Source organism: Apium graveolens, chromosome 11 (assembly GCF_009905375.1).
Source record: "Apium graveolens cultivar Ventura chromosome 11, ASM990537v1, whole genome shotgun sequence".
NCBI lineage: Eukaryota > Viridiplantae > Streptophyta > Magnoliopsida > Apiales > Apiaceae > Apium > Apium graveolens.
In genome coordinates this window covers 206,188,033-206,212,800 of record NC_133657.1, presented here as the reverse complement: position 1 = coordinate 206,212,800, position 24,768 = coordinate 206,188,033, and the positions used below count along the sequence as shown (strand labels likewise).

The 24,768-nt window shown below is 37.8% G+C and overlaps 5 protein-coding genes across 6 annotated transcripts; 1 reads left to right on the top strand and 4 right to left on the bottom strand.

The window, feature by feature from the left end:
• Positions 1–236: 236 nt before the first annotated feature.
• LOC141696872 (cytosolic sulfotransferase 6-like) lies at positions 237–1,484 on the top strand. The gene has a single exon (XM_074501003.1). The coding sequence runs from the start codon at positions 352–354 to the stop codon at positions 1,336–1,338; it is 987 nt and encodes a 328-aa protein (XP_074357104.1). The 5' UTR covers positions 237–351; the 3' UTR covers positions 1,339–1,484.
• A 973-nt stretch (positions 1,485–2,457) lies between these two features.
• LOC141696609 (E3 ubiquitin-protein ligase RSL1-like) lies at positions 2,458–3,364 on the bottom strand. The gene is made up of 2 exons (XM_074500731.1): positions 2,751–3,364; positions 2,458–2,620 (listed from the first exon to the last, which is right to left on the bottom strand). Exons 1-2 carry the CDS (start codon positions 3,362–3,364, stop codon positions 2,458–2,460), a joined length of 777 nt encoding a protein of 258 aa, XP_074356832.1.
• Positions 3,365–4,528: 1,164 nt separating this feature from the next.
• LOC141696731 (RING-H2 finger protein ATL20-like) lies at positions 4,529–6,775 on the bottom strand. Its single transcript, XM_074500851.1, has 2 exons — positions 6,069–6,775; positions 4,529–5,167 (listed from the first exon to the last, which is right to left on the bottom strand). The coding sequence occupies exons 1-2, from the start codon at positions 6,709–6,711 to the stop codon at positions 4,689–4,691; spliced, it is 1,122 nt and encodes a 373-aa protein (XP_074356952.1). The 5' UTR covers positions 6,712–6,775; the 3' UTR covers positions 4,529–4,688.
• An 830-nt stretch (positions 6,776–7,605) lies between these two features.
• LOC141697756 (RING-H2 finger protein ATL20-like) lies at positions 7,606–9,755 on the bottom strand. The gene is made up of 2 exons (XM_074502292.1): positions 8,693–9,755; positions 7,606–8,153 (listed from the first exon to the last, which is right to left on the bottom strand). Exons 1-2 carry the CDS (start codon positions 9,342–9,344, stop codon positions 7,699–7,701), a joined length of 1,107 nt encoding a protein of 368 aa, XP_074358393.1. The 5' UTR covers positions 9,345–9,755; the 3' UTR covers positions 7,606–7,698.
• LOC141697755 (putative RING-H2 finger protein ATL21A) lies at positions 8,745–13,168 on the bottom strand. 2 transcript variants are annotated; one of them, XM_074502290.1, is made up of 3 exons: positions 12,455–13,168; positions 10,093–10,574; positions 8,745–8,880 (listed from the first exon to the last, which is right to left on the bottom strand). In XM_074502290.1, the coding sequence occupies exons 1-2, from the start codon at positions 13,104–13,106 to the stop codon at positions 10,093–10,095; spliced, it is 1,134 nt and encodes a 377-aa protein (XP_074358391.1). In that variant the 5' UTR covers positions 13,107–13,168; the 3' UTR covers positions 8,745–8,880. The 2 variants fall into 2 exon arrangements, with proteins under 2 accessions (XP_074358391.1, XP_074358390.1); XM_074502289.1 differs by lacking the exon at positions 8,745–8,880 and having other exon boundaries at positions 10,010–10,574.
• Positions 13,169–24,768: the final 11,600 nt, after the last annotated feature.

Genomic DNA, 24,768 nt, shown 5'->3' with positions numbered 1-24,768 from the left:
TTTCATAAAAATGTCTCATCACAATTAATAGAATTAGTTGAAAATATGGAAAGGCAATTGATTTCTGTTTAAGAGGGGGAGTGGGGCTATGAAACTCATTTAATTTCAACCTACTTATAATTACTTGTACTATTTTTTCTAATATGTATTAATAATAGTGGACCCTGCATGTTTAAAAGTTCTTTCATTCAAAATGAACTAAACTTCTCAGATTCCGTACTTGTCTTCATGGGCACACACAAAAACTTGCACACACACTAGAAAAACCGTTCCCAGGATCGATATAAATATCACCAACACATCACGCCAAGAAGGCCAGGCCAGACCAAGGCAAGTCTCTGTAACACAGATATGGAACCTGCAGAAACAAAATCACAACCTCCTGATGAGCAAGTGGACTTGCTTTCGTCCCTGCCAAGTGTGAGAGTGCAAGAATCTTACTTACTATACCAATACCAAGGATTCTGGTATCCTCCTCACTTTGTGCAGGGTATTATCAATTGTCAGCAACAATTTCAACCCCGAGAAAATGATATCTTCCTTGTTACTGCCCCTAAATCTGGCACCACATGGTTCAGAGCTCTCCTCTTCGCGTTGATGAACCGTAAAACTCACCCGCCTCAGTCTCCTCACCATCCTTTGCTTCACAAAACTCCCAGCGGTCTCCTGCCATTACTGGAAATGGTCCATCCCTCTGAATACGACTCAGCTGCTTGCAACTCTTTAGACAGCAACAACACTAGGATCTTTTCAACTCATATGCCACTAGCTACGCTCCCCAAATCCATAACCGACAACAGCTCCACCTCTTCAAACTGCAAAATTGTTTACCTTTGCAGGGGAATCAAAGACAACTTTGTTTCATTTTTTCACTTTATCAATAATAATAACTATCTCCATTCTCCCATTTCTCTGGAAGACGCGTTTGAATTGTACTGCAACGGGAAGTTTGTAATTGGACCGGTCTGGGATCAAATCTTAGGGTATTGGAAAGAGAGCTTAGAAAGCCCACACAAGGTTCTGTTCATGAAGTACGAGGACATGAAAATCGAGCCTCGTATTCAGCTCACTCGTCTTGCCCGATTTCTAGGGAATCCCTTCTCTCCGGAGGAACAGAATTCAGGTTTGATTGATCAAATCTTAAGTCTGTGTAGTTTTGACAATCTCAGCAAATTAAAGGTCAATAACATCCAAGAACCGGGGGTGCCTGTTACCAGTAAATCATTTTTCCGTAATGGTGTCGTTGGAGATGCAAAAAATTATCTAAGTGCAGATATGGTTTCAAGGTTGGATCAAATTACCCAAGAAAAATTTCGTGATTACAATTTATCTCTCTGAAGTAAATTGAGTCAGCATGTATCTGCAATATTGATTAAATTTCCATCTTTCTAGTTGTCCATTACTACAACCGTGCCAGTCTTGTTTGCGACTCTTGTGTAATTTTCATTTGATAATAAAGAGTGCTTGGTTTAAATTGTTCTGAATCGATATTTTATTTGAAACACTGAAACAACATACACTAATAGTACTGAAGCATAGTAGACCAGCAATGCGATCTTATAATTACTCGATTAACTTGGTATTGTATGAATAATACGGTACTAAAATGGAGTTAAAAGGAGTATTATGTGACCTACAAATGGAGGATAAATGGCAGATCGGCGTTATCTATGCATTGCCGCCATTGAAAATTGTTTACGTTTGCAGAGACATTAAAGATAACTTTGTTTCACTCCTCCACTTTGCCAACAAAGCTAACTTGCGTCCCTCTCCCATTTCTTTGAAAGACGCTTTTGATTAAGAACTTAAACTATAAAAGATATACCGATAAGGTACTGCAGAGGAGTGAAAATATTAGGATACTGGAAGGAGAGCAGGGAAAAGCGAGATAAAGTTCTCTGTGTAACACTTCCATCGGATACGAGTCCTTTCTGAGTTTGTCAAAGGCAACAAGGCCCAGTACAAATCTCTGAGGCTGTGGTGATATAGTTCTTATTAGTACATGCAAATGTTTTTCCAGACAGGAAGGGGAAAAAGTTAGCAGCTTCTTAATTCTATCCGAGGCAAAATGCTTGCATGCTTTTGTCTAACACTGTCTGTTTGTCAAGGCGACAAGGGCCAGTACAAATCTACAAAGGCTGTGGTGCTATAGTTCTTGTAAGGAGATTTTGCACATGATATTTATGCTGTATGTGTTAGAGTAATGAGATGAAAATGTCCGGGCAACATTTTTCCCAACTATTATTATCCTCTACACTTGGCAGTAGTTGAAAGACCTGCTAATGCAGATTCATATTATGAACTTTGAATCTTTGATATACCATACTCTAGCATGACAACTGATAAGTCGCCACGACACGTGTATGCCACATAGAAAGGATTAAGGATGGTACAGAACTCACCTACAGTATGTCACAGAACCTGTCTATATATATTTCAAGCATAGAGAATCAACATTTACTTTTTACTACTATATTTCTTGTAGATGATTGTGATCACGAGGCTTATGACAAGGACCAAAAGGACAGTGATAGTATATAATAACCGATGTGCCATGCCGCCGCAGCAGTATCCTTTGCTCGCTATTCTCTCGCATTTGTAGCAAAAATAAGTACCACACCTGCATACAAATCATGGCAAACATAAATACTCAGCTTATATACACGTACTTGGTGATTGTCGCAGCATACTATATCACGATTATTAAGCATGTAAAGTATAATTGGACAAAAGGGGGAATGTATACGTACCTGCACTTAACAATGCTGCAACCGGAAGCAAGTTCAACACAATGATAACAAGCTGGACATCTCTTCCAATTCTTATTCTGAGCAAGAACTCTAGAACCAACATCATGCCAATCACTCCGTTTTTCAACTTCTATGCAGCTATACTCTTGATGCCAAGCAACTCTACAAGAAAAACAAAACGACTTCTTACACATGGGACATTTACATTCCTTTCTACTTCCACCGCACTCATTCAAAATCAAGACCGAGCATTCGCTATAGGGACAGTAACATCTATCGATCTTCAGAACAGCAGCTTCACACAGCAAGTCGCACCATCTATCGAAAACTAGTCTGGGAACAATAGGTCTGCAAGAAAGAGGGTCCAGGTGATGTCCACAGTCCAAAGATGGACATTTGATTCGACACATCCCGGAATCGAGTTTTGCATCAATGTATTTGATCATGCAATCAACACATATTGGATGAGCACATTTGTTCTGGTTCTTGAACATTCTGTTTGGTAAGGAAACAAGCTCAGTACATATATCACAAGTGAGCATTGAGCCCCTTTCTTTTTCGAGATCTTCTTGATATTGAATCTCTCCCTGCTGTGTGCTTCTCATGCATCCCATTATAAATAACACCAACGAGTTCTGTAAAATTTGAACGTCAGTATATAGAATAAAACAAGAAACTAGTTCTTGATTTCTCTAAAATCGGTAAAGGGTTCGAGATGTTGGTTTCTTTAGCTTAGCACTTTATAATTTTGAACAACAATTCTAAATAGTTTAGAACTCGGATATATTAAAGTATAATTTTGAACGCACGAGACATGCATATAGATAGTGTTAGCCTGTTAGGTTTCGTATATACAGGCCGGCCTTATATAACTTTGTTTACAGCAGAGGTTCCTAGTTCAATAGGAAATTTGATTATCATTATTATATTTCTAGTTATTTTAGACAATGGATACTCCCTCTGTCCCGATTTACATTCGTTAATCATTTGTCAAACTTTTTAAATTTTTATTCACAAAAAAATAATTTTAAAAATAATTAAAAAAAGCATATGTTCTTAAAATACGTAATTTGGGATGGAGGGAGTATATACAAATTATTAACTCAAAATGTTTTTCTATCATATATGCAGTCTTTACTTTTAGCATATAACAAATTATGTTCATATGAAAAATTAAAATTACATAATTTTTTTGATATTTTAATTAGTTAGAAGTTGAATGCTTATATATTTTTTATTTGAAAAAAATTAAATAGCGGAAAATAAATTAATCTAGCACAGACTATTTCTTGTAATATTGTACAGTATTATAGCGTATTCATGACTTGTAATATGTAATATTGTATCTATCTTTACTAAACTATATAATCAAAATGGGGATAATTCAGTGCATCTGTAATTTGATTGGTTTAGTTATTCTTCAGCTCCCTATTTCTTATTTATATTTCTGTAAATTAACGATTTGATTATATACTTTTATTTAAAAAAAATAAAAATTATTATTCTAACGATATAATCATAATATTTAGAATTATCGTCATATAAAAAATAGGGGAGTAATTAAAACAGGTAAGATGTTTTTAAATAAATGATCAGTATTGTTAGATTCAACTAATAAAAGAACACTCTAAATTTTTATTTTCGAATCCGCATATATTTATATAATATTGAGATAACACGGGAAAAACTTTAATAGTAGCATAAAATATGAAATAATTTTTTTCTAAAATACAGTATTCGGGCAGTACTAACCACGCATCAAAGTTCACCCCAGCAGAAACATTAATCAACACGCCTATATTTAAAAACATATGTTATTACATCATTTTTATTTGTTCTGCTACTGAGTTTGATGAAGTAACCATAATGCTGTACTTAACTATGCAGCTATGTATACAGACCAAATTAACCACAAAAATTGATCCATATATAGGAACCCTAGTTGGAAAATAAGGAAGCAGAAGACGAAGACGAAGACATAGGAGTCGCAACCCTGTGAAATGATCCCTCTGGCAAGTTCCTACATACAGGACAAGTAGCATTCAGCTTCAGCCATTCATCTATACAGTTCGAATGAAAATAGTGATTGCATTCCGGTACAGTCCTCAGTGTGTCATTAGGCTTGTATTCCGACAAACATATTGCACATGTTGAATCGCTGGGCTTAGGCAGTCGTTTGCTTTCGCCTAGAACTGTCATCGGATACGAGTCGATGGTGAGCTTGTCGAGGCCTAACACGAACCTCGGAGGCTCTGGTGTTATTGTTCTTGTTGGGAGATTATGTACTTGATGCTGATGCTCCGTTTGAGCACGGTCGTTGAGTTTTTTTCTTGCGAAAATTGCAAGACATGCGAGAAGAAAAAGTCCTGGCAATCCTGCCCCGACTATTATTCCATACTTTGCAGTTGCTGAAAGACCTTCAAAATCAAGATTCAGATGTATTATGAACTCTGATATATCAGGCATAACATAACAAGTTCATAGGTTGACTTCATATTAACACATAAATATGATACATAATAATTATTTCTCTTTACAAGAAAGCTGCCTCAAAGTTTAAACTATACATGTAGCTTTCCTAATCAACTACCAATCTCTATCTAAATATCTACCAATTAGCAACCTCCAAACATTATTTCTTCTTGTGGTTTGTTCAATTCCGCATATATTTTTCAAGCATTTTAATTGTCAATTTCCATTAGCAACTAACAATAATTTTGTTTTTTAATATCACGACCCCTGCTTGAGTCCGAGTGTCATCTTAAACTCGAATTTAACCTCTTAGGATGGTAAACTTCTAAAGTCTCGGATTCAACCACCTGAGCTAAACGTGTGGCATAACAAGCTTATAGGTTGACTTCATACTAACACATAAATTTGATACATAACAAGTATTACTCTTAACAAGAAAGCTGCCTCAAAGTTTAAACCATCTGTTAAACATGTAGCTTTCCTAATCAACTAAGTACCAATCTCTATCTAAATATCTACTAATTAGCAACCTCAAAACATTATTTCTTCTCATTGTTTGTTCAATTTCGCATATATTTGTCAATTTCCATTAGCAACTAACAATAATTTTGTTTTTTATATCATGATCCCCTTCCCTAGTTTAACATGATCCCCTACTTAGATCCGAGCGTATTTTAGAAATCGAATCAAGGATTTTGGAATTTGGGATGACAAACTTCTAAAATCCCGGACTCGATCAAATGAGCTAAATAGCGTGGGTACTAGTAATAAATTTGTTGTCAAAATCATACACATGTGATGTTATCCAAAAAACACACAGATTAAACTAATAAATTTTGGACTAACCTCTTGAAGATACAGAGCAACCAACTTCCATTGTTTTATCATTCTTGTACCCACAAATTCCATTTTCTCGTTCACACCTCCCACAAAACGGTGGACCCCATGCGAATCCCACCGGAATCGGCGAAGTTCCGGTCTGACAGGATTCCGGAGAACCCTGGAAACTAAACCCGTTAAAAAAACTGGTGGGAACTGCAACCACCGTGTAATTTACACTACTAAAACAATCCAAAACCTCAAATGGTTCAACTACCCCAAAAAAGGGAAGCGATGAACAATTAAAAAATGAATATTCGGTAAACGAACTAAAACTAAATGGCGTGTTCGAGGTATCAAAATATTGGGTTCTGTTGAGTAAGCAAAAATCAGGTTTTAAATATATAGTTTGTAACTGATAATCAATATCATACACTACAATATTTCCAACAGAAGGTAGGTTTATCACAACTTGGCTCTGGTTGTTGCATGAAAGATCAAAACCCGGATAACCACACCTTTCAAGTTGTCGATCAAGCCGAAAAGGAAACCGGACTACTGGTCCGGTACCACATGAGGTAGGCTCGCATGTCTCCACACATACTACTGTCTGTGTAACGGAGAAGATGAAGAAAAGTGTGACAGAGAATAAACTGAGAATCTCCATCATTTTGGTGTAGGAAGTTGAAAACAAGCAGCTTAATTAGTTTATGTCATCGTGTGTACTAGCTACTGGTTTTTATACATTAGGTTTATTCAAAGGTCTATTAGCGTGTTTGTTAGGTAATTAATTTCCAATGTATTTGTTTATGTACACACATGAATTAATTAACAAGGTAATCAAAGTCAAGTTTTCTGTTTGTGTTGCGGTAATATTCATGCTTGGAAAGTCTGAGTTGGTTGGTATATTAATTTCCAGGAGATTGTTCAAGTTGACAAAGTTAAACTCACACAAACAAGAGCTGGTTTGATCCCAACGCGTGATCTTGTTATAGCGGTATCTCCCTCGCGGTTACGTTTACCTATTAAAAAAAGAAAGCAAGAGGTTTGGTATTTGGGCTCTAGCCAATGTGGTGGCCAGTGACTTTGGGATCCAGGAGGATTTTATTCTTCAACTTGTGCTTCTGGAATGAGAATCAGTGAAGGCAATTCTTTTGTCCATTATTCAAAGTCTTTTTTTAGTAGAATGTTTAACATATTGGTATTTTTCTAAATCCACTCCAATATTTATTTCCAACGATTCCATTGACTATTATGTTGCTCGACTTTTCTAGTTTTGTTCGTAGGGATCAAGTGTTTAAGGCCTTGTTCCCGAGTTTTTAACGAGGAAGGAAGTGATTAGGAGGTAAAATACTTTCTATCTCATTTTTGGAGTGAAAGTGTGTTAAATTTGCATTCATTATCACTTGTTTTCGTTTCTTTTTAAAACTCAGAAGCACGACTACGAGTGAAAGTGAAAGTATTTCACTTACCTTATACTTGTTTTCCTTTATTTTTAAAACTCGGGAGTAAGGGGTAAGTCTCTATCTATTGTTACAAGTTTCGTGAAGTAAAAAGTATTTTATCCTGCATTTCCATCACACAATGTACATATATCAAGGGCTTCCGCGAAAAATGATTAACAAATTATTGCCTAATTAGAAAAAAATGGATTAGATTACAAAGATGAAGACAGAGGTGGTGCAGCGCTACCAACAGATCCCTCCGGCAAGTTCCTACATATCGGACAAGTGGCATTGAGCTTAAGCCATTCATCTATACAATTACAATGAAAATAGTGATTACATTCTGGTACAGTCCTCAGTGTCTCGTTTGGCTTGTATTCGGACAAACATATTGAACATGTTGAATCGCTTGGCTTAGGCAATCGTTTGCTCTCGCCTAACACTGTCATTGGATACGAGTCGATAGTGAGCTTGTCTAGTCCAATTGCAAACCTAGGAGGCTGTGGTGCCATTGTTGTTGTTGGGAGATTTTGTACACGAAGTTGCTGCTGGATGAGAGCACGGTTATTGATCTTTTTTCTTGCATAAATTGCGAGACAAACAAGAAGAAAAAGTCCAGGCAATCCTGCACCGATTGTTATTCCATATTTGGCAGCTGTTGAAAGACCTAAAAAGGAAGATCATACCTACTCAGAACTCATGATATATATACTCTAGCATAACAACTAAGGCTGGCCGAGGAAGCCGAGTTTCGAGCCGGGCGTAACTCGAGCCGAGTTTAATCGTGTCGAGCCGATGCGGCTCGTTTAAATAATCGAGCCTAAACCTGTGCCCAAACTCGACTCGTTTAATTTCACGAGTTGAGCCGCTAAACGAGTCAGTTTTAACGAGTCGGGTAAGCCGGCTCGTTAAATTTTACATTTAATCGAGTCTAAACCTCTATCCGAACTCGGCTCGTTTAATTTCATGAGCGGAGCCGGCTCGGGTAATTAAATGAACCGGAACTTCTGTCCGAACTCGGCTCGTTTAATTCGAGCCCACTTAAACGAGTTCAAGTCGGGCGGCTCGTTGGGCTGTTAGCTAACAACTCTGTTTTTATGCTTTTTTAACCAGTCCAGCCAATACAGATTAAAATTTGACGTTAAAAACAGAGTATATACTTCATCACATACTAATAAGAAGTTCAGGTAACAAATTCAAACTTACCAGTTTTAGAAGATACAGAGCAACCAATTTCTAGCGTCTCTACTTTCTTGTATCCACAAGTCCCATTTTCACGCTCACAGCTTCTACAAAACGGCACACTCCATCGTACCCCTGCTGGAACATCCATCGTCAAAAGAATGCTCGTGCAAGATTCGGGCAGGCCCCGGTCTCCAAATGCATTATAAAATCTGCTAGGAACCGCAACAACAGTACCGTTAACGTTATCAACACAATCCACTACCTCAAATGACACAGCACCCGGAAAAATCCAGGTAGATGAACAGTTAAAAAGAGTATATTCTTCCAATAAACCAACATCAAACGGAGAGCCAAACGGACTAAAAGTTTCCAGTCTAGGGGGCGGACAAAACTTGGGTTCGAAAAATACAGTTTGTGATTTGTAACTAATATCCGTTACTACAAAATCTCCTGCAATCGGTAGGCTTAGCATAGCTTGACTCTTGTTATTGCATGAAAGATCGAAATCAGGGTAACCACACTCTTGTGATTGTCTGCCAAGCCGGAAAGGAAATCGAACCGAAGGCCCTATAGGACTGCACGAGGTAGGCTCGCATATATCTGAACACACTACTGTGTGCGCAATGGAGAAGATGGTTAAAAGGGTGAGTGAGAATATACTAAAAATCTCCATTATTTTTTATGTGAAATTTGAACCAGTCTTAAGCTTATCTTTTGGTTTTATGTGTGTTTGAACTTTGAAGTGAATATACTACTTTGCAGTCTATTCATAGGTCCACCAAATTGTGAGGTGTTTCACAATATGTGTATGTGCACAATTTTGTGTGATAATGTTAAATATATAATTTGATAAATTAGCTGGAATTGGAACCAAGATTCCGTAAATTTGATACTGTATCGATGTGTAAATGGCATAACAGACTAATTACAGTAAGATTCATGCTTAGAAATTGGGTTATTGTAATGCCAGGACATTGTCAAAATAAGCAGATATGAACTCCAGATATAACAAAGAAGTCTTTGTCATGAAAACTGACATTTGGTGCATAAAACTGACAATAGAATTATTCAAAGTTTCGAAAGTTGAGACTTGGTCTGTAGTATGTCACTGGCACCACTGAATTCAATTGTTTGTATCCTGATCGTGTATCGATTTTTCAAGTGTGTGTCCATGGACATATGCTAAGAGTTGGTGCTCTGCTTGGTGAGGTGTCCACAAAATATTGGCGGAGAGTTCATTAATAATGATGGACCCTCTGCATGCACAAAAATCTCCGCCAATAAAATTTTTACAACTCATCAATCACACTTTCTTAGCACGTGCCTACGGGGGCACACTAGACAAACCATTTTTGTATATTCATCACACTATGTTCAATACATCTATCAAACTTTTCCCCAAAATATCAGTAAATTGTTACCTAATTAGAAAATAAAGAAGTAGGCGAGGACGACGACGACAGAGGATCAGTTGCAGCTCTACCAGATGATCCCTCCGGAAAGTTCCTACATACAGGGCAAGTGGCATTGAGCTTGAGCCACTCATCAATACAATGTGAATGAAAATAGTGATTACATTCCGGTACAGTCCTCAGTGTGTCATTTGGCTGGTATTCGGACAAACATATTGCACATGTTGAGTCGCTTGGATTAGGCAGACGTTTGCTTTCACCCAACACTGTCATTGGATACGAGTCGATTGTGAGTTTGTCAAGTCCTGTTACCAACCTAGGAGGTTCTAATGATATTGTTGTTGTTGGGAGATTTTGTACATGTTGACGCAGCTGGATGTGATTACGATCATTCATTTTTTTCTTTGCAAAACTTGCGAGACAAATGAGAAGCAAAATCCCAGGCAGGCCTGCTCCAACTACTATTCCATACTTGGCGGCTGTTGAAAGACCTGTAAATGGAGATCCAGACATGCTAAGAATCCTCAACCAAATTAACAGTTCCAAAACAGGCTTTAGTCTGTGCATATATCTTAAAAACTAGCCCACCTCCAAAAGTAAGAAACATGAAATTAATATGCATACCAGTCATCTCCCTTGGCCCTTTTATTAAAACTAATAAAAAAATTGAATTATATTAATCTTGAACATCTATTTTCAAAATTTCTGTGCTTATATATAAATCCTTAACTTGACAGATTATTGTTGCAGCATACATACACCGCTCTTATTATTCACGATAACTATGTTGCAAAAATTATCTGTCATGATTCCCGTATATATAACTTACTGTTCTTAGAAGGTACAGAGCAACCAATTTCCATGGTTTGGACATTCTTGTACCCACAAGTCCCATTACGACGCTCACACCTCCCACAAGACGGTAAACCCCACGCAAATCCCACCGGAATAGTAGTCACAGCAATAATATTCTGGCAAGAGTCCGGCAAACCCCGATTTATAAACCCATTGTTATAACTACTAGGGATTGCAATCGCGGTAGCGTTTACACCAGTACTGATACATTTCGCCATCTCAAACGGTACAAAATCAGGAATGAAACTTGAGGAACAATTGACAATAAAATATTCTTCCAATAAAACAGCAATAAACGGTGATCCCAATGGAATAAAATCACCGACCGTGGGTGGACAGAAATCTGGTTTAAGATATTTAGTCTGGGAAATGTAATCGATATCAGTTACAACAAAATCTCCAGCGAAATTAAGATATATGAGGAGTTGAGTTTGGTTGTTGCATGAAAGATCGAAACCCAGAAAACCATACTGTCTGGGTTGATGGCTAAGCCGGAACGGGAACCAGACTATTGGTCCGGTTGGGCTGCATGAAGTAGGGTTGCATGTGTCTGCACACAATACTGTGTCTGTGTGTGTGATGGACATGATGAGAAAAAGTGTCACAGCTGAAAATAAACTTTGAATCTCCATTTTAATTTTGTCTAGGCCAGGTTTGATTATGTTTGCCAGTGTTTTTTATACTTTGTCGTCACCACAGAGGTACATTAACTTGTGTAGTAGGTATTTCCCGGTGTGTGTGTGGTGTGTACACGAGATTTTGGATAATCTAACGCCAGTAATATTAAGAAATTATGCGGTGTGTATACAAGACAGTGGATAAACTAATACGTACAATATTAAGAAATAAGTATTATAGTTCTTTTAATTATTTAGTAATTAACTCATTTATAAACTAAGAGGGTGAGAGAGTTGAACTTGTGATACCAATTATGAAATTGTGAGAATATTGGAAATGTCAGATTAGAGAAAGTCGAACTTATAATATCTCTCATGAAACTGTGAGAATATTGCTGAATAACCCAACTCATTTCAAAATATTAAAATATTATAGAAAAATCTTATGCTATATTATTACATTACAACAACCTATCACACTTTTGCCTCTTTAAATAGCAATTTCCTGTTATATTACCAAAATAAACAAATACTCTACAGCACAACTAGTTAGTGGTTGACATACGGAACTTGATCCTTTCAAACTCCCAACTTGCAAGAGACTTCAAGTAATACTACAAGTCAATGGCTGTTACTTCAGTAAAATAGAGTTCACCTATATGAATGAGCTATCACTAATAATATATTAACAACTCATTATTACTTGGGATAGGAGGTTAATCTCAGTAATTTCATATATAATTAATACAACATATTTTATCATTTTCACTTTAATAACGACCACTAACAAGTCAACAAGATGCATGTTGATGGTACGGAGAAATGAGGATCAAAATCGACCAACTCGTGTAGAAAAACGATTATGAATTGTAACAACACGGGCTTACATAATAACTTACCAGTAGTAGAAGGTAAAGAGCAACCAGTTTTCATAGTTTCAACATTCTGATAGCCACAAGTTCCATTTTCAATCTCACACCTCTGACAAAACGGCACGACCCATCCAAACCCTACCAGAACATCACCTGTCAAATTAATAAACTCGCAAGATTCCGTCAAACCCCGATTTGTAAACCTATTAGAAAATCTCCTGGGAACTGCAACCACCGTACCATTCACCCCAGATACACAATTCACCATCTCTGCACCCGGAAAATACCAGGCAGATGATGAACAATTGAAAAACACGTATCTGTCCCATAAACCAACATCGAACGGAGACTCTGATGAATTAAAAGTATCGAGTCTGATGGGGGGACAAAACTGTGGTTTAATATATATAGTTTGTGACAAATAATCAATTTCAGTTACGATGAAATCTCCTGCAGAGTTTAGATTTATGACGAGTTGAGTTCGGTTGTTGCATGAAAGATCGAAACCCGGATAACCACACTGTCTCGGTTGATGGCTAAGCCGGAAAGGGAACCGGACTATTGGTCCGGTGGGACTGCATGAAGTAGGGTTGCATGTTTCTACACATAGTACTGTGTGTGTGGTAGTAGAGAAGATGATCAGAAGAAGTGTCGCTGAGAATAAGCTTTGAATCTCCATTATTATTTGCGGAACTAAAAGTTTTACTTGGCCTTAGTTTGATTTTGTCAAATGTGCTGCTAGTGGTCTTTCTATATATATTCTCTATAGTCAATTCAAAGGTCCATTTATATGTGTGGTAGGTATCTTTCCCTATATACACAGGTTACAGGATAACTTATACAACGATAGTAAAAAAAATCTTTTGATTTTTATTAGAATTAACATTACAAAATGAGCACGGTTGGATAGCTTAATTGAACCTCGCTCACCCCGAGAATTTATGAGAACATATACTCATTTATAAGGTTATAAATCATATTTGTCAAAAAAAAACATTACAAAATCGGATTTAGAATGATTATTAATGACATAAAACGAATGATTATTAATGACATAAAACGAATAACGTTCACAACAAATGTAGCAGTATGTTCATCACTCCCTTTAACATCTCGTAAAACATCTCCTCCTTTACGAGATGTTAACGGTTCAAATCATGTAACCGGAGAAAAATATAAAAATAATAAAAACAAATAACGTTGTAATTGGTACAATCCAGTGCATAGTACATAACATTAATCAAAGATAGCTAATCAGAGAATCCTTTAATACAGTACAAGTCTATAGAACATCCTCTGCAGCCAGTACCTCAAATCAAAAACAAATTCAAACTAGTAACATCCAATAATGCAAAGTAATAATAAGATTCAACCTGCATAGAGCTAATCACTTGCATTAATACAAAATCATCCCGGGATTTCATTTGATTGTCTCCCTTCTGCTTCCTCTCTTCTCCTTCTGATGTGCATCCTTGTTATTACATGAGACGAGGCTCTCAACGTAAGTCCTCCCAGCTTCATATTTACTTTGAGAAACAATAACTCTATTACACTTGTACGGTTTAGCTTCTTGATCATTTGGTTTAGCCTCTTGTTCATTAGTACCAAGCATGACAGTCTGACCATTGTCCATCTCAACCAAGTTATTTTCCTGGGAATGTGATGGCAAGTGATGATTAGATTTAGATATTTCAACCTAAATTTTGATCCATGATTCTACCACACCGTATTCCTTCATCACCCACAACTCCCTTATCAGCGTGTTTTTTGCAGCATTGGTAAGACAAAGGCACCCCTTAAGTACACCAAGCCTGGCAGGCCTAAACCTTGATGAAACAAGATCATTTGGGAACGGCACTTGTGAAAATTTCTTATCAGATAGAGCAAATGCCTAGGTAAGCCACGAGGAATCATCATCACTTTTCACTAAGCAGTGAAGACATCCTCCCACAAACATTCCAACAGCACCGTCAGCACAAAACCTATGATCATAGGGGGACAATCCAACCTTGTCCCAGTAATTTTTTTGAAGCATGTAAACATAAACACGTGCCACTTCTTTTGTTGATGAACTTTTTGGCCGATAAGAGATTGCCACAACAGCATAATCATCAGTGCAATCATACCCAAAACCAAACATGCACGCATTATTTTCATCCTTAGTACGTAAACTGGGCAAAACAGGTAACTGTTTGGACTCCAAAGTTGTAGGATTGAGCAAGTACATACTTGTACATGTTGGAAAATATGGGTATAAGTCCCATATTGGTAAGTCATATTTTTGAGCATTATGACTAAAAGATGTGTGAGATATGATGATATTCTCTTAATAATGGAAATTATTATTTTCCATTAGAATTTGGCTCAAATATTATGGCATAAATTAATTTGATTTTGTTTCAGATTAATTGATATGGTGTATGTCTTGATATATTTAATCTGATTCTGTTTCAGATTATTTATGGAATAGAGTAGTTTGCATATATTACACCGATTCCATAATTAATGATATTTAATTATGGAAAAGAGTAGCGCACAAGTCTATCTACACCTATATAAACACCTCTAAGGCGTTAGGGTTAGACACACCAAAAACATATTCGCCTCTAAACACAAATCTCTCTCTCTCGGTGATAGTTTCGTGCCCGTTCAAACTCGCTGAAGGTGCTTGTTATCCGTAACGCCGCCGCTACCTCGTTTTATCCTGGGAGGCTATCGACTCGCACATACGGTGAGAGGCGAAATAGCTTTAAGGAGACAGTTTCAACTGGACTCGAGGATCTCTCTTCTGTTTATATCTTTTCTTCCTCCGTTTGATTTCGTTTACTCACGTACACACTTGTTTGATTATTTGTATTAATCGCAGATTGTTTTCACAATCTTAAAGCTATTTATTTTATATACATCTGTATCTGCTTGTTTTGTTGAGTAACAGATCGATGGAGAACCAAACTGTGAACGATTCGATGAACATGACGGCTGATCCCAACGCACAGATCACTGGATCTGATGGGGTTCACCAGCAGCCGATTAACCCTAACGCACGGATCGTACGATCTGATGGGGGTCAAACGCCTGTTGGACATGTGCCTTCGGGACATGTGCCTGTGGGACACACTGTCATTGGACAGTTTAGTGTTCCTCTTGGACAGATATCGGCAGGATTCACTCCTCCGATCATACCTGCGGTGCCTACTGGTGTGCATACACCTGTAGTACAGACGCACGTACCATCTGTTCCACCCGTGGTGCCTGCTGCACCTGTTATGCCAACTGTGTCTGCTGCACATGCTGAAAAACCTGAGAAGTTCAACGGAACGAACTTCAAACGTTGGCAACAAAAGATGCACTTTTATCTGACCACGTTGCATATGGATCGCTTCCTTAAGGAAGAACCACCGTTGCTCACTGCTGAGAGTAACATGCAGACTGTGTATGCTGCTGATGCTTGGAAGCACTCCGACTACATCTGTCGGAACTATGTGTTAAATTGTTTGTCTGACTCGTTGTATAACGTATATAGCGCGAAGCCAACAGCTAAGGTCTTATGGGAGTCACTTGACCATAAGTATAAAACCGAGGACGCCGGGGCAAAGAAGTGGATTGTTGGCCGCTTTCTTGATTATAAGATGGCAGACTCTAAGACTGTGGTCAGTCAGGTGCAGGAACTGCAGGTGATCATTCATGACATTCATGCTGAGGGAATGGTCATAAGTGAGTCTTTCCAAGTTGCTGCTGTTATTGAAAAGCTTCCACCTGGATGAAAAGATTTCAAGAACTACCTTAAGCACAAGCGAAAGGAGATGTCTATGGAGGATCTTATTGTTAGACTTCGTATTGAAGAAGACAACAGAGGGTCCGAGAAGAAAGTTAACGTTGCCACTGAGAAGGCAAACATGGTGGAGCATGCTCAAAGCTCCAAGCCCCAGAAGGCTAATTCTGGTAAAGGGGCAAAGCTGGCACCCAAGGGAGGGATTTCGAAGTCGAAATTTCAAGGGAAGTGCTACAACTGTGATAAAGTTGGTCATAGGTCTTCTGACTGCAAGAAGCCCAAGAAGCCCAACAAGAAGAAAGAAGCAAACATGGTAGAGAATATCTCCAAGGAGATGGGTGACATAGACCTCTGTGCTACGGTCTCTGAAGTGAACCTGGTCGGTTCTAATCCACGTGAATGGTGGATTGATACTGGTGCTACTAGGCATGTTTGCTCAGACAAGGCGGTTTTCTCTAGCCTCAAAGCTTCCGATGCTGGTGAGAAGCTCTACATGGGGAATTCAGCAACTTCTACCATTGAGGGTGAAGGCACGGTGATCCTGAAGATGACCTCTGGGAAGAATCTGACTTTGAAGAATGTACTTTATGTGCCTGATATTCGCAAGAACCTTGTGTCTGGTTCTCTGTTGAATAAGCATGGCTTTCGCATTGTAATAGAGTCAGATAAAGTTATTTTGTCTAAGAGTGGTATGTTTGTAGGCAAGGGTTATTTAACTGATGGGCTTTTTAAGCTCAATGTAATGTCCGTTAAGGACGATAATGAAATGAAGAATTCTTCTGCTTACTTGCTTGAGTCTCCTAATTTATGGCATGCTAGATTAGGACATGTAAATTATGACACTTTACGACGTTTAAGTGCAAAAGAATACATACCTAAACTTACTATCGATCCAAAACATAAGTGTGAGACTTGTGTTGAGGCAAAATTAACGAGATCATCATTTAAACGTGTGGAAAGGAACACCAAAGTGCTAGACCTAATACATAGCGACATATGTGATTTAAAATTCGCTCCAACAAGAGGAGGAAACAAGTATTTTATTACATTCATTGATGATTGTACAAAATACTGCTATGTATATTTGTTGAAAAGCAAAGACGAAGCTATAGATAAATTTAAAATCTATAAGGAAGAAGTTGAGACACAACAAACTGAGAAAATCAAAACGATACGAAGTGATCGTGGAGGTGAATATGTTGAACCGTTTGGGGAATTCTGTTCACAACATGGTATAATCCATGAGGTCACTGCACCATACTCCCCTCAGTCAAATGGTGTGGCTGAAAGGAAGAATCGCACTCTGAAAGAGATGATGAATGCGATGTTGTTAAGCTCTGGGCTCCCACAATCGATGTGGGGAGAAGCCATCTTAAGCGCAAATAATATTTTAAATATTACGATGCGCAAGAATAAGGATGTAAGTCCTTATGAAATGTGGAAGAAAAAGAAACCAAGTTACCAACACCTGAAAGTGTGGGGGTGCCTTGCAAAGGTACTGATCCCTACACCGAAGAAGGTGAAGATAGGTCCTAAGACTGTGGATTGTGTCTTCATCGGATATCCTCCACACAGCACTGCATATCGGTTTCTTGTTCATGAATCCAAGATTCCTGATATTCAAAAGAATACCATTATGGAATCAAGGAATGCCTCATTTTTTGAGACGATATTTCCCTGTAATCCAGGAAACCAACAACCTACGACGTCTAAACGATCTCATGAGTCTGTAGATGATGATAATGAGAGTGACGAAAGTGAAGACGAAAATGTGGGGGTAGTGAGAAGGAGCAAAAGACAACGAACGGAGAAATCCTATGGGTCTGATTTTATGACCTATTTGCTCGAAGAAGGTGACCCAAAAACTTATAAGGAGGCGGTTACCTCACCTGATGGGCCTATGTGGAAAGAGGCCATCAAGAATGAAGTTGATTCAATTATGCAAAATCATACTTAGGAATTAGTGGACTTGCCAACTGGTTGCAAACCATTAGGTAGCAAGTGGGTTTTCAAGAAGAAGTTGAAAACTGATGGCACTATTGATAAGTATAAGGCCAGACTTGTAATTAAAGGATACAAGCAACAAAAAGGCCTTGATTACTTTGATACATATTCTCCTGTAACGAGAATAACGTCTGTTAGATATATTTGATAATGTCATGGCTAATATGTTTTATGTTTAGATTTCAGATCTTATTTGAACAGAACAAATCAGTACTTAACTGATCAGTACTTATACTGGAAGTCAGAACTTAAGGTACTGGAAGTCAGAACTTAAGGGATATCAGTACTTATGTTATCAGGAGATAGATATCAGAACTTAAGTGCTGAAGGACGATCAGATAAGGACAGTAGCTGATTAAAGTTAAGAAGATCAAGATAAACATAAGAAGAGATATGCATGAAGAAGGAATTCCGTGAAGAATGGAATACTTGGAATAGAAGATATCTGATTGATATATTTTAGGAAGCAGAGTTATATTCTATATCAATTAGCGAATATCTTGTAACTGTGTAGTATATAAACACAGAAATAGAGTTTACACTAGAGGTGTTATCATTATCGAGAATATTATTTATTATAACTCTAGAAGCTCTTGTGATATTTTGTTCATCACTGAGAGATAACAGTTCCAGATTGTAACAGAGTTTATTGTTTAAATAAAGTTTGTTTTCTGTTACATAAGTTCTTGAAGTTTGATTTGATTGTAATAAACACTGTATTCACCCCCTCTACAGTGAAAGTGTGACCTAACAAGTGGTATCAGAGCTATCTGTTAACACACATACAGTTAAAGATCCAAACACAATCATGTCTGACACAGAAACTCCAACTAAGCCTACCAAAACTGAGGAATCATCAAAGATATCAACTCAGAGTCGATATGAGACTATCAGAGTTCCCATATTGAGACCATCTGAATATCCCATATGGAAGGTAAGGATGACCATGTTTCTGGAAGCAACAGATCCAGAATACCTTGATAGAATCAGGGAAGGGCCTCACAAACCTACCAAGCTCGCTGTTGTAGTTGCAGGTGAAGCAGCAATGACCGTACCAAAGGAAAAGACTGATTACACTGCTGAAGATATAACATCTATTGCTAAGGATGCCAAGGTACGTCACTTATTGCATAGTGCCATTGATAATGTAATGTCAAACAGGGTAATCAACTGCAAGACTGCTAAGGAGATATGGGATGCACTGGAGACAAGGTGTCAAGGAACTGAAACAGTTAAGAAGAACAGGAAGACAATACTCACTCAAGAGTATGAACACTTTGACTCTAGGACTAATGAGTCATTGACTGATGTATATGATAGATTTGTCAAACTCTTGAATGACTTGTCATTAGTAAATAAGGAGTATGATCTTGAAGATACAAACCTCAAATTCCTGTTAGCTCTTCCTGAATGTTGGGATTTGAAGGCAACAACAATAAGAGACAACTACAATCTTGATGAAACAACTCTTGATGAAATCTATGGAATGCTCAAGACCCATGAACTTGAGATGGAACAAAGAAGCAAGAGAAAAGGAGGAAAGTCAAGGACAGTTGCTCTCAAGGTTGAAGAGGAATCCCCCAAACCACCTTCCTCAAAGAAAGATAAGGGTAAAGCTCTTATCATAAAATCTGATACTGAGTCATCAAGTTCTGAGAGTGATGATGACTCAGATTCTGAAAGCTTGCCTGAAACTGATGCTGATGAGGAGATGATGAAGCTGTGTGCTCTTATGGTGAAAGGAATCACAAAGATTGCATACAGGAAGTTCAGGAAGGGAAAGATGTTTTCCAGGAAAGACATAAGTTCTGATAAGAAGAATTTCAGAAGATCTGAAGGAAAAGGAGGAAAGTCTGACAGAGGAGATTACGCTAATGTTAAATGTTATAATTGTGGTGAGAAAGGCCACATATCTCCTGATTGCAAGAAGACCAAGAATGACAAAGACAAAGCTCTTGTCACAAAGCAGAAAAGCTGGACAGACACCTCAGACTCTGAAAGTGAGGAGAACTATGCATTGATGGCAAATGCTGATAAATCAAGTTCTGAGAGCAGTTCTGAAGCTGCTGAAACAAAGGTACCTCAGACTACTTATGCTTTTCATACTGATGATATTGATGAGTTGAGAAGATATCTTAAAACCATGTTTGTTAGTTATAGAGATCAAACTTTAACATGTGAAAGATTAACTTCTGAAAATCTTGCTTTTAAGAAAAGAAATGATTTCTTAGAAAAAGAGTTAGTCATGTTTCATCAAACTCAGCAGGATAGAGATAATGCTTTTTATATTAGGGATGAAGTGCTAAAAATGAATGAATCTCTAAAAATTGAGTTAGAAAAGGAGAGAGAGATTATCAGAACTTGGACTAACTCTGGCAAAATAACTCAAAATTTGCTAAGCAGTGGAAACTGGAAAGAGGGTTTAGGCTATGGAGTAAATGAAAAAGGAACTGTAGAAATTAAGCCTGTTGATAAGCAAAAGCCGAAGTTAAAACCTGTTAAGTTTGTAACTGAAAAATCCGAAAATGAGAAATCAGAAGTTAAAAAGGAATTAGCTTCTGACAAACTAAAACAGGAAAAGACAGCTGAAGTTAACATAGGCTTAATGACGAAGAAGCAGCTTAAGCATAAGCTGAAAGATGTTAAGGATGCAAACAAGGTAAAATCACCTAGGAAAAACAGGAATGGAAAGGAAGGTGTGAATAAAAGCAATAACTATAAATCTGTTCCTGATGCTCCTAGGAAAGCATGTCATAACTGTGGAAGTTCTAACCATCTGGCTTCTTTTTACAGGAAGAATAAGAATATTAACTCCTTATCTACAAAGTCAGGAGTTAAGAGTCAGTCTGTTAGATACAAACCACAAAATCCTTGTTTTCATTGTGGTAGTTTATGGCATTCCATTTATACTTGTAAGGAATATCATAGTTTGTACTATTGTTATTCCTAGAGGACTAACAATGAGATTTACAGAAGGGGGGTTGAATGTAAATCTCAAAACTTTTTCAGGTTTTGAGAAGTTTATTAAAGCAGTGTGTTCTAGATGAACAAGTGTATGAATTGCTTTGAGCTAATGCAGACAGATATATATTCAAACACAAAATGTAAAGAACACAACAAACTTTAAAAACTTTTCTGGTGGATTTGTTGTTCCACCAGAGATGGTATATTAGAAAATCTGTGTTCAACAATGTTGATCACAGCTGCATCCTAGTACAAACTAGATGAATTTTCTCTCAAGATATTTCTTAACAGCTCTGGAAAAATCTCTCTCTAATTACTAGCTTCTTCTTGGTTTATATATTACCAAGTGTACAAGTGAAAAACAATATAAAATTACAATAGTAAAATAAGTTCTTCACTTGCTTCTTTTCCTGTTCACTCCAGTACTTTGTTGACTATTGCATCTTTGTACTAAAGAAGAACGGCTGCTTTTTCTGTTGATCCTGAAATTCGGCTACCACATCTCAGTTTTCTCTGTCAACCCATGTGCCTCTGTCTGTAGGTACAACTACCACTTATCAACGGCTAATTAGCAGAACATCCGTTGAAGCTTTCATCCGTTGATGACTTCATCCGTTGAAGGATGTTATCCGTTGAAGCTTTCATCCGTTGATGCATTTATCCATTGATGCTCTCATCCGTTGAAGGATGTTATCCGTTGAAGCTTTAGAGACATCCGTTGAAGCTTAGCTTCTCATCCGTTGAAGGTCTTTAAGTCATCCGTTGATACCACTTCATTTATACAAAATTACAAGGCATGAAATATTTACAATTGGCCTTCCTATCTGCATATCATCTAGTAGTCAACATGACTTATAGTTTCTCTCAACTTCTAAGAATTACATTTTAAATACAGAGACTGAAATATGCTACAATACTAGACTTATTTCTAAGTAAAGCTACACCATCAACGGATAGCCAAAGTGGTCTTATCCGTTGAGGCTACTGACACTAAATTTCTACTTAAGTGTTTTGTTAAACATATCATCAAACTAATGCACATATATTCCTAACAATCTCCCCCTATTTATGTCTATAAGAATTGTAGGCATAAATTCAGGGTTAACTTGATGATAACAAAACACTTAATAAATATTTGAATTGAAACTAAGTAGAAATATAAAAGTGCTGCAAAAGTGTATGTACTAGGAGGTAATTGAAGATTTACAGTATTTCCAAGGGTGCTCCTCTAGCCTGAGCAAATCATTATTTTCTTCTTTGTTCCCTGGTTTTCTTTCCTAGCCCTTTGTCATTTTCCTCAAATTGGAGTTGGAGTTGTCTGAAGAATTCAGCTTCATCTTCATCACTGATATCCAACTTAGATTGCATTTCTTTGAGAGTTTCATTGCTGGCAATCTTGAGTTGGTCTTCAAGTCTGAAAAATCTTCTGACTCCTTTGTCATCTCTAAATTCCATCAACCAATGAGGTGATTTGTGAATTTTAGTTCCCCTTTCTTGTATGAGTAAGGTTCTGGGCAAAGCATTTGGTTCCCTCCAAGTCTTCCTTATGTTGGCAATCTTGTTGAGAATTTCAGTCTTGGCTGTTCTGGTAAAGCCAGAATCCTTTTTGATGGCTGAAAAGACTCTGATCAAGGTAGAGTAGCCTTCATTTAGAATCCTGTAGAGAGGCCATGTTCTTTCCCCAGCTCCCTTATATCTGAAAACCAATCTCTCTGGTAGCTGTCTGTAGGCAGCTATTCCCCTTACTTCCTCCAGCTCATCCAGATAGAGATTAATGTCTGAAGCTTCTTTTATGTCACAGATGTGAACATAATCATCTTTAGAAATGGGTGGCTTAGGGTTAGGTTTTTGTTTTTGAGTGAATTTCTTAGAGGTTAGGGGAGGTGTAGATTTAGATTTTCTTTTCTGTTTCTTTGGTAGTGGTAGAGTGGTTAAAAAGGTAGGCAGTGTGATGTTGTCCCAATCAATAGGTTCCTCTTTTGGAATGATTGGTTCACCATGGATATTTATAGAGGGATCAGCAACAAAAGGTTTAGGTATGGAAGGTAGTGGTTTAGATATAGATTTGGTATCTTCAGGGTTATCTTCACTCCTTCTGTGTGCCTTGGCCTTTCTTCTGTTTCCCTTCTGCCATTCCTCTCTTTCTTCCATATTTTCACCAAATATGCTCCCAAGAACCTCATCTAAGTTAGCAATCTTTTCTTCACCCCTGACTTCAATTCCTTTCATTTCTTCAACTTGGCTTGACTTTAGCTGTTTTTCAAGCTTTGCTTGTGCTCTTTTGTCAGCCTTGAGTTTTACAGCTTCTTTCTTCAACCTTCTGGTTTCTTCCCTTTTGGCCTTTAGAAATTTGGGATGTCCTTGCATCACACAGATACTCTTTCCCTCTCTATAGATAAAGGCCATGTCCATTCTCTCACCCTTGTCCTTGGTCTCCTTCTTCTTTATGATGCTTGCACTTAGAACTTTGTCTCCATCAGGTTTTGGAAGAGGAAAGTCTACTTCCTGCATCTGAGCAAAGTCTAGGGGATTCTTTGTGGAGTCCATACTGGATCTAGTGTTAGGCTTTAGAACCATAGGTTTTAAATTCTTGAAAGAAGTCTCTCCAACCTTATTTCTCCCTACTGGCTTGAGCTCCATGTTGATTGGTTCAATCTTTGTGCTAAATTTCACAGATGTTGATTTATTTTGTGTAGAACCAAACACCAATTGCAACCTTTCATCAATTCTCCTCCATTGTTCTTTCATTTGTATTTCAGCTGCTGCTAGCTGAATCAAATCAATTCCATCAGGTTTTCCCTTGATTTGAATGATTGGAGAGGTAGTGATGGCAGGAACTAGCACTTTAGATATCTGAATCTTTGTAGAGGGCTCTCCTTCCCCTTCCCTTTTATTCTCCCCCTTTTTGTTATCATCAAGGAGAGGGGTCAAGCCTTGTGCTTTTGCCAGCTGCATTAGGAGATTGGTTTGAGATTGTTGGTTGAGAAGAAGGGTGGCCACAGAATCTTCAATTCCTTGAACTCTGTCTTCCAACTTGGCCAGCCTTTGTTCAGTAACTGATTCCTTTTTCAATCTCGAAACCAAGTCCTGCAAAGTACCATAGGGCATGACTGAATCCAATTTTTCTGAAGTGAAGGATTTCAAGTCAGCAATATCTTTCCTGAGATCATCTAGACTCATATCTTGCTTTACTTTCTGCAACTTCATGAGATGCAGTGAGTCCAGGTGAGCTTGGAGGATAGCCTTGATATTTGCATTTGAAGTGTTCTGAATGGCCTGTTGAATAGTGATGATTTGTTTGACCAAGTGGACATTGAATTCACCTGTTCTATGCTCCTTAGTCAGGGCCCATTCAGGTAGATTAGGAATGGAACTAGGGTCTCCATCTCCCCCTATGTTCATGCTTCCATCAGAAGAAATAGAGTCATCATCATCAGAATTTACTCCAAATTCCTCAGATGGCTCACCAGCTGTAGAAGGCATCCTGTTAATAGCAGCTTTATCCCTTTGAAGAGATTCTGTTGAGTGCACTAGATGTAGTGTCCTCTCTGCCTCCTCATTGCCCTGAGCAGCCAACAGTTGATAGGCTGTCACAGGATGA

Excerpts from the sequence above, each read along its gene's own strand:
- LOC141696872 (XM_074501003.1), top strand. The coding sequence starts at position 352 with ATGGAACCTGCAGAAACAAAATCACAACCTCCTGATGAGCAAGTGGAC.
- LOC141696609 (XM_074500731.1), bottom strand. The coding sequence starts at position 3,364 with ATGGGATGCATGAGAAGCACACAGCAGGGAGAGATTCAATATCAAGAA. Across the intron at positions 2,621-2,750 it reads TGCAGCATTGTTAAGTGCAG|GTGTGGTACTTATTTTTGCT; the intron begins GTACGTATACAT and ends ATTTGTATGCAG.
- LOC141696731 (XM_074500851.1), bottom strand. The coding sequence starts at position 6,711 with ATGATGGAGATTCTCAGTTTATTCTCTGTCACACTTTTCTTCATCTTC. Across the intron at positions 5,168-6,068 it reads TTGCTCTGTATCTTCAAGAG|GTCTTTCAGCAACTGCAAAG; the intron begins GTTAGTCCAAAA and ends TTGATTTTGAAG.
- LOC141697756 (XM_074502292.1), bottom strand. The coding sequence starts at position 9,344 with ATGGAGATTTTTAGTATATTCTCACTCACCCTTTTAACCATCTTCTCC. Across the intron at positions 8,154-8,692 it reads CTCTGTATCTTCTAAAACTG|GTCTTTCAACAGCTGCCAAA; the intron begins GTAAGTTTGAAT and ends CTTCCTTTTTAG.
- LOC141697755 (XM_074502290.1), bottom strand. The coding sequence starts at position 13,106 with ATGGAGATTCAAAGCTTATTCTCAGCGACACTTCTTCTGATCATCTTC. Across the intron at positions 10,575-12,454 it reads CTCTTTACCTTCTACTACTG|GTCTTTCAACAGCCGCCAAG; the intron begins GTAAGTTATTAT and ends CTCCATTTACAG.